The 12,467-nt window shown below is 40.3% G+C and overlaps 1 protein-coding gene across 1 annotated transcript; it reads left to right on the top strand.

The window, feature by feature from the left end:
* The first annotated feature begins 6,068 nt into the window (after positions 1–6,068).
* On the top strand, positions 6,069–12,316 carry LOC119121252 (profilin-2-like). Its single transcript, XM_037248643.1, has 3 exons — positions 6,069–6,426; positions 8,672–8,861; positions 10,933–12,316. The coding sequence occupies exons 1-3, from the start codon at positions 6,301–6,303 to the stop codon at positions 11,028–11,030; spliced, it is 414 nt and encodes a 137-aa protein (XP_037104538.1). The 5' UTR covers positions 6,069–6,300; the 3' UTR covers positions 11,031–12,316.
* Positions 12,317–12,467: the final 151 nt, after the last annotated feature.

Genomic DNA, 12,467 nt, shown 5'->3' with positions numbered 1-12,467 from the left:
CGAAATGTTTAGGGTTATATTTATTTGCTGAAAAGCAAAAAAACAAGCACAGCCTGAGGATGACAAGGATGTTTGTGAATGTCATAAATAGTTGTACAGAGAAGATGGCAAGGTTTCCTGGTAGTGGAGTAGCCATTTCGGAAGAGGTAAGATGGTAACCAAACATCCATCATCGGGTTTGTGGAAGATATTTTCTCACAGGCATTTTCAAAGACATTTTATTGCATTTCAGCATGCCATCCATTTCACCGTCAAAAGAGCACGTAAGTGCCATTTATCAAAGCGACAGAAAAGTCAAGCTCAAGCAATCAGATCCTTCTTAGTAGTTGGATAACAAGGAATTAGTCTATTGACTTAACTATTTTTTAAGTCAACTTAGCTACTAAAATGTAAATTTTGTCTGTCTTCGATTCAGTTTCCCTCTTGTCGCATCTTTTTATCAAATGACATTTATTCAGAAGACTTCCCAAATTGATTATTCCGTTTTTTTAATCGCTCTGCCTTGGTCAAATGAAGGAAGCATTTGTTACTCGCGGTGCCACCAGAGAACATTTTTGTTTTTGCCACACGGGAACAACGTATGATGTCATGCTAACTTGTCCTATATATTGCAATCAGCTTCCAAAAAACCTTTTTTTCTTTTTTCTTTTTTAAATAACATTCAGAAAGACTTACATTTTCAATCTTTTCAGTGTTGTTTATTCAATGTATTGTGTAGTTTTACATTTGTGGATCAGTTGGTTTTCAAGTACTTTACATCAAAATTATTATAATTTTCATCAATAACATTTTATACATTTAAGTATTTCCAAATCTTTTGGACAAGTGGAATTGTCTTACAATTGTGTAGTTGGTGATTAATTCCCATTTATAAACTATTATGGCGTTCGGTATGTTGCGGTTGGAAGAGGAATTATGAGCATTAGCTGAGGCCAAGGGTCAATTCTTTATATCCTGCTGAGGGTGAAATTAGAAGTTGCCCTTGGAGATAAATTTAGTATAATACATTTTAAATGAAAAAAGAAGTTAAACAGAATTAATGTGCTGGTATTCTCCTGGTCTGTAAGCTAACTGCAGAAGCCATTCATTTATAGGTTCCAATTAAACATTATATAGATGAGTTTCTGTGAGACACAAACACCACATATGACATTCTGCCTGGGCCGGTCCTTTTTACAATATGTCTTTTTCCATGGCTTCCAGTTGTAACAATAAAATCCTGTCAGGGTAATTTACTGCGCCAAGTGGGAACAAACCGAGTCTGTTGATTTATTTCTGAGAGAACGAGCTAAATGGTATGTCCCTTGAAGTATTAAATCATATGTGCCACTTTGAATACCGTCTTGCAGTCTTGCAAAATGACCCTGAGCTATGGGAATGCCAAATTCAAGAATTAGTCTCAATGGTATTTCCCGGTCAAAACAACAAACTTACCAAAACAAGTGGCTTACTGGTATAAGATTTTTCTGACGACTTTTTACTTTTACTCCTTATATTTGAACAAAGAAAACCAGAGCCGAAATTTGATTTTAACAGGCAGTGTCATGTCTTTTATTTTGTAATAGCTGTTTCCTCTTCTTTCTGAATCTTTACTTCCTATCCTGGTGTCTCCTCTTTATTGTTACTGTCTCCACCATGTGGCTCATTTCCTCACAAAAACAACAGCAACTACCCCGTCTTGTCAAATTCTGAATCAGCAGTCCAAGCATTTGCGTCTTGTACTTCCTGACTTTATTTTTTACCTCCAGTTTAGCAGAGATTATTTTAAATGGTTATTTTTCAGTTTTTTTTTCCAAAGCTTTAGTAGGATTTTTTTTCCTTTTTGTTATTTAACCTGTCCTCATGACAACTGCTCTCCAGTTAATTGTAGTGCTGTTTATTATCATATCGCCAGTCAAAGCAAAGTATTTTATATAACATATGTACACTTGTATTTCATATTTCAATTTTATTAAGATAACTATAATCTCCTCACACGAGACAGATAAAAGGCTATTGTATTAAAATCGTAATAAAAGTTTTTGTCTTTGTGTATTTTCCCCCTTTTACTAAGTTTTCGTGGGACGTAGGAGTTTTTTTCATGCAAAAAAAAAAAAAAAGAAGAAAGACGCTGTAGAGAATTATGGCCGCAAGATGTCACCAGACGTTAAGCCACATAACAGCCCTGCATCCAGTAAACAGTCATGATAAAGACGCTGGGAAGTAAATTTGTGTTCATGCACAATCTAAAAAATCTATCTGTAGCTATACAGAGGTAGAGCCCCTTAAAAAGTAGGCGTGTACACAAACTATTGTTTCCTGCATCGTAGAACTGAGTTGGATGTATATACAAATAACTTCAGAATAAAGCTGAAAGGCAGTATTTGAAGCACATCTGGTTTGTTTCATTTCATATCCCTTTTGGTGGTGTTTAGAGCCAAATATATGAGAATTGTATCGATGTCCCATTGTTTATGGTCCTAACTGTGTGTCTTGTGTGACTCAAACAGTCTGGGTGTGGTGTTCCAAAGAACAAGCAAGTGCTGAATACTTACTTTGACTTTTGGACACAAGGTCATCTCCAAAGCAAAAAAACAAAAACAAGTGAATGACCCATTAGGTGCCAAGGTGGCCACATGAATTATCTGAATTAATTGTCAATGAATCATCTAAGTCTAGAATCTATATATCTGTTCTGTTACGATTTGTTGCTTTGTTTATTTATTTATTTATTTATTTTTAAAGAAAACATACAGTAATTTATCAGGGCCAGACTCAAGCGTTAGAAAAGGAGTGCTATCTAGTGGCAGGTAGTACAAAGTGCGGCAGACGTTTATTGACTGGAAGTCCGTCAATTTTTTTAAAATCCTGAACCTCAGATTTCTGATGCTGTCGTGCTAGCCACTTGCATTACTGCCCAACTTTGTAAGTAAATATCACTGGACTGTACTCGTTTCCTTGACAGTAATCGTAATATGGCTCCCTCAAGTCCATATATTCGTCTCAAGCTGAAGAAAAAAAATGCACAGAAAATGCTCTCTTGTACCTCATCCGCTAAAGAACCCAAAGCAGGCGTGTGTCGGCCTAGTTTTTTGAAAGAACTATATGAGCAACGCCTTTGCAGGAAACTCAAAAAGGAAGCTATAAGCGAGAAATGAACCGCCAGTTTCCATGAAGCTGTGAAAGAGCACGATGAGAGAAGCATCATAAGAATGCCCCTCTAGAGAAGAACTCACTTCATCCTACTCTGTGAATCATGACTATTCATCATCCAGAAACACTGCGGCCTTTCTCTCCATCCTCAACATTATCATACAATGATGTCAGTGTGAGGCAAACTAGATGTGAAGTAGGACAACAACAATTAGCTTTGCTGCCAAATGAAGATGCCACTTGCAAAAATGTCTACACGAGGCGGGAACATGATATCGTTTCATTTCCTGTTTCTCACAGTCAAAAGGGCTCTGAACTCAAGAAGTAATAGGAAGTAGAAAGAAGTTCTCGAATCAGTATCAGGCCTTGTATATGCAAGAAGACCAACTCACATTGTTTGTGTTGACTTAGTCAAGAAGGAATAACGTGCTATTTACAGATCATTTCAGTGTGTGTGTTTGTGTGCGTGTGTGTGACATCCATGCATAATCAATGGAAGTGTTAATGGACAGTGTAGGTTCAAAACTGACCTGTGAAAAGACTTAATTGTGCATGCGGATGAGTGTGTGCGTGTGGAACACATGCATGCTGCCACAGATGGGCCATCTTTGATCTCTACGGTTCCTCAGGCCGGTTGACTGTCACATGTTTTAGTCACAGCTTGCTATGCACTTTCCGATGGATTATGGACAAGCTCAGGGTGCAGTTCGCCTTTACCCAGTTGGAAAAAGATTTCTAATTCTTTGCTTCATCGTAGATTTCCTATGTGTGTCCGAGTCACGGACCTTGTGAGACATTTGCTGAGAAAAAAGAGGAACAACATGCTTCCGCTTCCCGTCTCGTTGATATTTTATGCATTCATTCTGAATTGACACCTTCTTTACTTCTTCCTTAATAACAGTTTAAAAAGATTCAAACTTTTCACACGCGTCAATGGGCAACGATTTGTGCACCCCAGTCCAGAGATGTGCCATGAAAAAAGATAACAGAGCACAAAGAAACACTTTCACTCATTAGATACACTACACTGCTCATCTAGAAATAAATAAAGGCCATTTGAAGCACTCTCTGGAAATCAGCATGCAGAGTAGATGTATCAAAATTAATTGATTAATCAACAAACTTATTTTTTCTTTACTGGCTTGATGTCTGAATTGTAAACATTTAGATCTGTAGCGTTTCGCCTTGAGTACGAAAAGTTTGAATTTGTTCTCCCTCAAGAATGTCTTTTTCTTCACTGAACGAGCCTGAACACGAGATAAGAATGTGTCAGCTGAACTCTTCACCGCCCATTTGGGGATGTGAAGTATGTGTGGCCTGGTTTTCATGCTGTCACGGGCTGTTCAGGCTTGCCGTGCTGATTTCCTGCGGCTTTTTGATTAGTCCATGTATTAAACACCATAACATGACATGTGTCCCCACCACTTTGTCCAGTCCACAGGTCACACTTCTTCCACAACAAAACCAAAGAATGAGGAAGTGGGAGGAGTTAAGAGAACTTATTGGTTCTCCAGATGGACACTAAGGCCTTAAATGTTAACTTTGGCATGCAGCGCAATGTACAGTTAGCTAGAGATTCACGAGATGAACAAGAGGAGCTATAAAAATGTTATATTTTGCTTACAAACCTGTCTTGTACGCTTTCAAATGACACTGAGAACACAGCCAAATGCTGCATTCCACTGAGACTGGGGCAAGCTCATACAAGGTGCTTAGGTGTGCCCCAGCCATAAGATTTAAAGGGAAAGCTTGAGAAAATTTCCAAACTGCACAATTACATTTACAGATGTTTCACATGATCAGTCAGCATCATGTAAATACTTAGCATCACAGTTCTGTCTCTGAGGGTCCTAAGTAAGTAGTCCTAATTCAACTCATTTCGTGAAGTTAAAAAAACGTCAACAATCTGAAATGATTTTTTGGTGTCAGTTATTGCCAACACGCATCTTCACAAATTGGTACAAAAAAATAACACCACTAGATGGATATTCTCTACATTTTGTACATTTTACATGAATTTGTTTTCCAATGATTTTTCCTCATTTCATGTAGAATTATGACAAAAGGGTAAGAACATTGAAAAAATGATCAAATTGGAATGGTATAGATGGATAATTTTCAAAGTCAAGAAACAAGCTATTTGTAGACTGGCACACATTCATCACAAATCATTTTTACGGTCAACATAAAACAATTCTCCTAATAAGGCTTCTCCCAATCTATTGCATCAGAGTGGATACTAGTTTACGCAAATTAATGATGATGCTGTCTCTAAATTCTGCCTAAATCTCCCATGATCTCGCTGTATATTTATGCTATTTATGTTTTTATGTTGTCACAATGGCAGTTGAAAAAAGTAACGCAACTATTTTGACAAGGACAAAACATTGCAGATATGCTTTTAAATGTACATAATTTCATTTCAAATCCACGTTGGCAAACAATGCATAAACTAAAATCATGAAATGATAAACATAACACAAACGTAAAACTTATCATTGGGGGCGTCATGCTTACGTCTGCACATTGGTGGCAACGTAACCACACTGCTTTTTACCTCTATCAAAGCGTTTAGTTTTGCCACGTAAGTCATCTTCGACGCGACGTACATCGATAGAATTTCTGCGCTATTTCGTGCTTATGAAGGTATGACGTTCAAAAAGTCGACTGGAGTGTTCACTTGTACTTTTCACGTTGGACTAGGGGTAGCTGTCGCCTGTTTCTGACTTGCGAATTCTGGAAAATTTGACATTTGCATACTCTTAAACCAGTCACATATAGTGGTTTGGATGTTCAAAGTGTTTTGAATACAAACGTAGACTTGATTGATTTTTATTCCAGAAAAATCGCAGGTCGTTAAAAGTGTGCGCCGGATGAGAGAGCCACACGGTAAAGTAGGTCGTGTATCCATCCGCCGCATGCAATATTACGCAATGACGCAGCGGGCCAATCACCACCCTCGCGGAGTGATTTAATGAGGACTACACCCAAGCCCTTGTCTCGACGCTGTGGCTTCTCTTGGGTGGTGACTGGTGAGAGCAGAAGAAAGCCGGGGTACCGGAACGTGCAACTGCAGCTCAACTCTCCCTTCCTTTGTCGCTCCAGAGGCGTCTGTGCAAAGTTTCTTGACCCAGCTTCTCTTTTATCATCCACCAATTATCAGAAACCATGTCTTGGGACAGCTACGTGGCCAAGTTTATCGCTGAAAACTGCCAGGATGCGGCCATTATTGGGTACCCTGACAACAAGTACGTCTGGGCAGCACATCCCGGCGGTAATTTTGCCAACATCACGGTTAGTATGCTCAATCGCACCTTTTCGGAGTTATGTTTTGGGTTCATGTGAATGGAAAACATGCACAGTCGCACATGTGCTTCCCTTCTGAGCAGGCCTTGTCGGTCGGGGTAGTGTAGTGTAGTGTAGTAGTAGCACATGGTGTCCAGTGCTTGGTGTTACTGTTTAAAAACCTGGCTTTGATATAATGTCTGACGTAAATTAGCCATGAACCAGGTTAACTGTAACAAGTGTTAACGTGACTAACGCGATTCTCGAGGCGATTGCGGCGAGGCTAGCGAGCTAGCGGAGGCGTCAGCTATTTAGCGTTCGGGACCGCGCACTTAAGCCGGAAGCTCACAGGCGTGACTGGATTCCAGAATGTATCTAATTGTGATGACTTTCAACTTTGACTTTTGATGGTGGACAATGTTTGGGTAGTTTATAACTTGAAGCGAAAGCACGGATAGTCTAAACGTTTACGCAAAGTTGTCGAATGAACGTCTGCTTGCCTTCCTTCCGTCTAGTCGAACCGCTCCGGACGACGCTTCTCCCGTTTAGTCATTTGGAGTGGAGGGGCAACTCAAATAGTTTTCACTCCTGACAGTTTTTGCGTGTGTGGGAAAGTTTAAGTGACTACCCAAAGCCTTCAATCGATCATTTATTTTTTAGATTGATCAATGATGAAAAAAAACAAACGCGTAATGATTAGTTTTGCATTCCTATTTAACGCAGCAAATATTTCACCCGTTTTTATCGTGCGTGTAGTCAATATTGGGATCATTGCATTCGTGCCTTTTTTTTTTTCAATGGTGTATTCTTCGTCTAAAATCGAAATGGCAGATTTGCACTGGCAGCTGTGAAGCAACCTTGCGTTAGTGGAAGCAACAGGGCCCCACCTCGAAGCTTGTTGCGAGGCTTGAACGTTGCGTTTCCGCTTCCTCAACGCACGAAGCATGTGCTGAGCGGTGCTGCTCGATGACCCTGCACTTCTGCAGCTAGACTTGACCCGTATAAGTCTTTTCTCACAAGGGTTGCGATGCACAATAACTATGGGTCATATACTTATTGGGCAGTAATGAGGTAAACTAATGACATCACAGCCATTGATATCAACAAAAACGGACTGATAAAGAAATGTGCACTAACATTCGTCTGGTTCCTATCACTTTAAGAACATCACGAGCCAAGCCTCCGATGCATGACGTAGTACATCAACATGGCTCACCCTTTACCAGGGTGGACTTTTTAAACTTTTAAAACTGCAATTTGTTTTGAAGACTCAATTATTGTGATTACAGCTGTGTTGGGATTAAATGGGTTCTCAAAATTTGGGTAGCTGGGTGCTAACTTTGAGTGCTGTCTCAGTACTTTTCAAAAGTTGAACTGTAATCATGCTCCAGATCTTGCTGATCATTTAAGTTGTTGGAGGAAGGAGACATTTAAAACGGTGCAGGACGGCAGCCTTCAAGGACCAAAGCCAGAGAGTCAATTACATATGGCTTACAATGTCTTACAATTCCCACATTGTTCACCTGAATTGTATATACATGCCCTCAAATTAAAGTTCAAGGTCTGCACTTAAGTCATACCTGTTCAACACGACAGTAAAGGCTCCATCGAGGGACGAAAGATTTTTTTTTTTTGTACCTCCCTGACAGATACTTGCAATTTTGATTTGTGATTTTCTTGAAGTCAAGTTTCGGTGCACTATTCACAATGTGCAGTAACTTTAATGTCGCCATCATCTTTATGTCTAGAATAAACATTCATTGCAAATCACATTGTCTAAAATCACCCCCAAATGATAATTTGTTCAGCCTCAGCGCCATGCAAAGATACTATCTATGCCGGCAGATGTCTGCCTGATGCCTGAGTCGTATGTATTTACTGTTTCTAAAGGATTAGCCTGCATTTGAAGTATTTTATAACATTTTAGGAAGCTTGTTAACTGGTTGAATTGTTGGCCTGGTTCAACACGTGCCTTGGTTTACTTTTGTCAAATCACTGAATAAGACTTGCAAGGTGCCATAAAAAAAATTAGTTCAATATTAAAATTACAATTCTTTTGTTTTTGAAATTGGCAACAGTATCTTATGCCGCATGGTGACTTTCTTACTCGGCAGATGAGTTTACTACGTGCTGTTTGTAAACCGAAAATCTTGGTACCATCCTAAAATGAGAGCACCTAGTTCCCATTTTTTTAACCCAGCAATCTACATCCTAGCCCACCAGTTTACACACTTATTTTGTATTTCTTTTGCAGCCTGCTGAAATTGATGCGCTCATGTCAAAAGACCGTCAATCCTTCTTCATCAATGGATTGACCTTAGGAAATGAAAAATGCTCTGTGATCAGAGACCGATTGGCAGTTGAAAATGAATGGGGAATGGACCTCCGGACTAAGTCCTCTACCGGCCCCACTTACAACATTGCTCTATGCCAAGCTAAGACAGGTACGTGCTTTCACTGTGTACTGCCCACGGTTTAGGTAACAAGCAATCGCAGCCCACCTCTTTTCTGAAACTAGGCAGCAATTGGCCGTTGCCTCAGCCCTGACCAACTGTGATGTCATTTTCAGTCGACAGTGTGTGGCAAAATGGCTGCTAAACATCCATCCATCCATTTTCTGTACCGCTTTGTCCCCACGGGGGTCGCGGGCGTACTGGAGCCTATCCCAGCCGTCATCGGGCAGTAGGCGGGGCACAACCTGAACTGGTTGCCAGCCAATCGCAGGGCATATGTAACCATGCGCGGATGGTTGTTCGTCTCTGTGTACCCTGCGATTGGCTGGCAACTGGTTCAGGGTGTCCCTCGCCTACTGCCTGATGACAGTTTGGATAGGCTCCAGCACGCCCGTGACCCCCGTGGGGACAAAGCAGTACAGAAAATGGATGGATGGATCTTTTGCTGTCTGCAGATAGGTTGATATTGCAAATGAGAATCTGTTAATTGCACTACCAGAAACGTTAAAGATTAAAATAATAAGAAGGGTGATATTGGTGGTTGTGACTGCAGCAAGCAGGCCAGGTTGCATTATGTCAGATTTTTAATCCAAATCAAATCCTTCTCCCTTATCTTTTTTATTTCAAAGAAACGTTAAAGATTAAAATAATAATAAATTAAATACAAATGAACAATTTTGTGAAAGTTGAATGAATTTTTTTATTAAATGTATTAAGTTTGTTTTATTATTGTTATTGTTGTATTAATAAGAAGGGTGATATTGGTGTTTGTGACTGCAGTAAACAGGCCAGGTTGCATTATGTCAGATTTTTAATCCAAATTAAATCCTTCTCCATTTTATCTTTTATTTCAACTTCATATGCAACAAATTATTTCATAATAACAAAATAATAATCCATAGTCTTTCTGTTGTTTACGATCACTGTGAGTGGGCGGTGCGGACGCGTAGTCGTGTGTAGAGCAGGGTTTCCCAACGACTGTGCTGCGTCACACCGGTGTGCCGTAAAAAAAGTTGAGCTGTGCCGCAGAAAATTGTTTGAAAAAGAGCGCATTGTAAACAAGATCGCCAAACCACTAATCAGTTAGCGCAAAGCCTGGTAAGCCACTTGCTAATTGCACAAATCTTGAGTTCATGTTTTTGAATGTGTGCGCTGCTGACAGCTTTTGATAAGAGCTGACGGCCATGGTGCATTTACGGACATTTATAGAGCTAGTCTAAAACAGCAAACACAGCCATGTTCATTCTTTTGGCTTTTAATCACAGAAATACAATAAAAAAAATATTGATTTATTTTTTATTTCATTATTCAACTGGCTCTCTACATATAGTACTTTATTTACATATATAGCATGTTCACGTCTTTCATCATAATATAATTCATTTTCATATAGAACCTGGTGTAAAACCTTTGTAACATGATTCTTGGCGGTGGTGTGCCTCGAGTTTTTTTCAATGAAAAGATGTGCCGCACATGAAAAAGGTTGGGAAACACTGGTGTAGTTAGTACAAAGTAGACAGTTCTCATCAGCTGGGGTATTTTTATTTATTTTGCCTTTCCCTGTGTAGCATCACTTGCGTCTCTGATTTTAGCATCACCTTAGTCCTTGGTGTGTGGACATTTGAATGAGGAAGTGTCTGTCACTGATTATCTTGCAAACAGACACTTGTGTGCACGTGAACTGGGAAGGGAGGGCGGAGACACGCTCGCATCCGATCATGAATGCTGGCTCGTGTGCGTTCCCGTTAGGACGAGTTTCATTTCTGTGGCTCACTCTGGGGTGCTCAGGTCCCTGTGACCGTGCCAGCAGGCCACTTGTTGATTTTATGACACAATGCTTTGGGCCAGTTTAAATTTAAACGTGGGCCGATATAGGCCTGCGGGCTGGACTTTGGACATGGCTGGGTTAGAGTATGCCAAGTGACTTTTGAACTAGCTGATGTGATGAATACCCAACTTGAAAGAAATCCCAAGAGTTGAGTAATGGAGTACAAGCTTAACCTGTTGAATTGCTGTCTGTATTTATGATTTCATGTCTTTGTTTGTCCTTTGTGTGTTCCAGTATTTGTTCTAATCAAGGGCAACGAAGGTGTCTACGGAGGGACCCTCAACACATTGGCATATAAGACGGTTGAGTACCTGAGGAATCAGAAATGTTAAAGCATCCCGTACCAGGCCACCCACCCAACCAGCTACCTGTCTATCTACCACCCTGTTGCATTTCACACTTCCTGTCCTTGTTGCTCCTTACTATCTTCTGCTCCTCCTCCCCAAACCGTCTCAGCCCTTACAGTTGATCCATAGCCAAGATGAGCGTGTGACTAAGGATGTCACTTGATTAAGACCAGCAGAATGAAAGACAATCACTTGATGTGTCTTTGGTGCCCATTGACACGACAAGTTCCACAACATAAGCGCTCCCCGAGAGTGGCCCTTACCTTTTTTTTTTTTAGATTGATTGGAGCACTGAAGCAGTAGCTCGTCCAGGTCTACCTCCTCCCCCAACAACTTCTTTGAGGATAGACGGTGTGATCATCTGTCCACTGTCTTCCATGTCCCTCCCTTCCTGATAATGAAATGCTTGACCCCCCGCCCCCCCCGCACATACGCGTCCTTGTCAAGGTGTCGTCGTTTGGCTCTGTTAATTGTCATCAAGCAGAGTTACTGTTCCTATACACACACACACACACACCAAAAAAAATCAATGGACATTCCACAGTTACGAGCTCAGGCACTTGTTACTGTCTTTCTTTTGCCAGTACCTGTAATTTGTTTTAAGAAAGGCTGTCGTTTTGGACCGTAGATATTTCTCGCTCTCTCACCACCTGGAGATTGTTCTTTATTTTTTTGCCCCCCCAGGTAGGATCAATTGTAGTGAAAGCGCAGGTGTTGCAACAAAACACCAAACAGGTTAAGTGACAGGGCAGGTGAGCATGGATTTAGTCTTATTTTTTTCCCCTTTTTCTTTTTTTGTCACCCCTATCAGAAGCTACACTGAATTTGAAAAAAAATCAAAATAAATCCTCATTTAAACTGTGGAATTAATTGCCTTTTGCCATCCATTGAGCACAGACCCTACAACTGTAATGTCTGTACACTCTTTGGGAGATGGGTTAGATGAAACCAACATGTACCGTTCATCACAACCTGTGTATCCTGTGCCATAATGTCAAGAGGTCTGTTGCTCACTCTTCCAAGATTAATTTTTCCTACGCATAACTTGTCCTTCATTTTCTTTTCTGTAGCTTCAGTGCCACTGTTTAGGCCTTGTATAATCATCAAATCTGTTTCCAAGTCCTTCTCGCTGATTTGTTCTCACTTTAGTTTTCTTGGATCTGGGATAGTCTGTCAATGCATTGAATTCCATATGCATACAACCAAGAATGCCATATATTGATTTATCACCTTGTTTACAGACAGATCAAAATAAATTTATTCCAACCAGAGAAGTGTTTCCTGTTCGAATTTGTTCAAACGAGTCACGTGCTGCTAGCCGTAACAGGTCCCGCGTGTTTGGCGTTTTTAACCGATAAACAATTGACAACACCCTGGACAAATCAGCCATTTAACTGAACTCAATATTACTTTTCTCCTATT

Source organism: Syngnathus acus, chromosome 4 (assembly GCF_901709675.1).
Source record: "Syngnathus acus chromosome 4, fSynAcu1.2, whole genome shotgun sequence".
Classification (NCBI taxonomy): Eukaryota; Metazoa; Chordata; class Actinopteri; order Syngnathiformes; family Syngnathidae; genus Syngnathus; species Syngnathus acus.
Note: the sequence above shows the minus strand (reverse complement) of the source record. Positions and strands in the feature narration are given on the sequence as shown.

Excerpts from the sequence above, each read along its gene's own strand:
- LOC119121252 (XM_037248643.1), top strand. The coding sequence starts at position 6,301 with ATGTCTTGGGACAGCTACGTGGCCAAGTTTATCGCTGAAAACTGCCAG. Across the intron at positions 6,427-8,671 it reads GTAATTTTGCCAACATCACG|CCTGCTGAAATTGATGCGCT; the intron begins GTTAGTATGCTC and ends TTTCTTTTGCAG. Across the intron at positions 8,862-10,932 it reads TCTATGCCAAGCTAAGACAG|TATTTGTTCTAATCAAGGGC; the intron begins GTACGTGCTTTC and ends TGTGTGTTCCAG.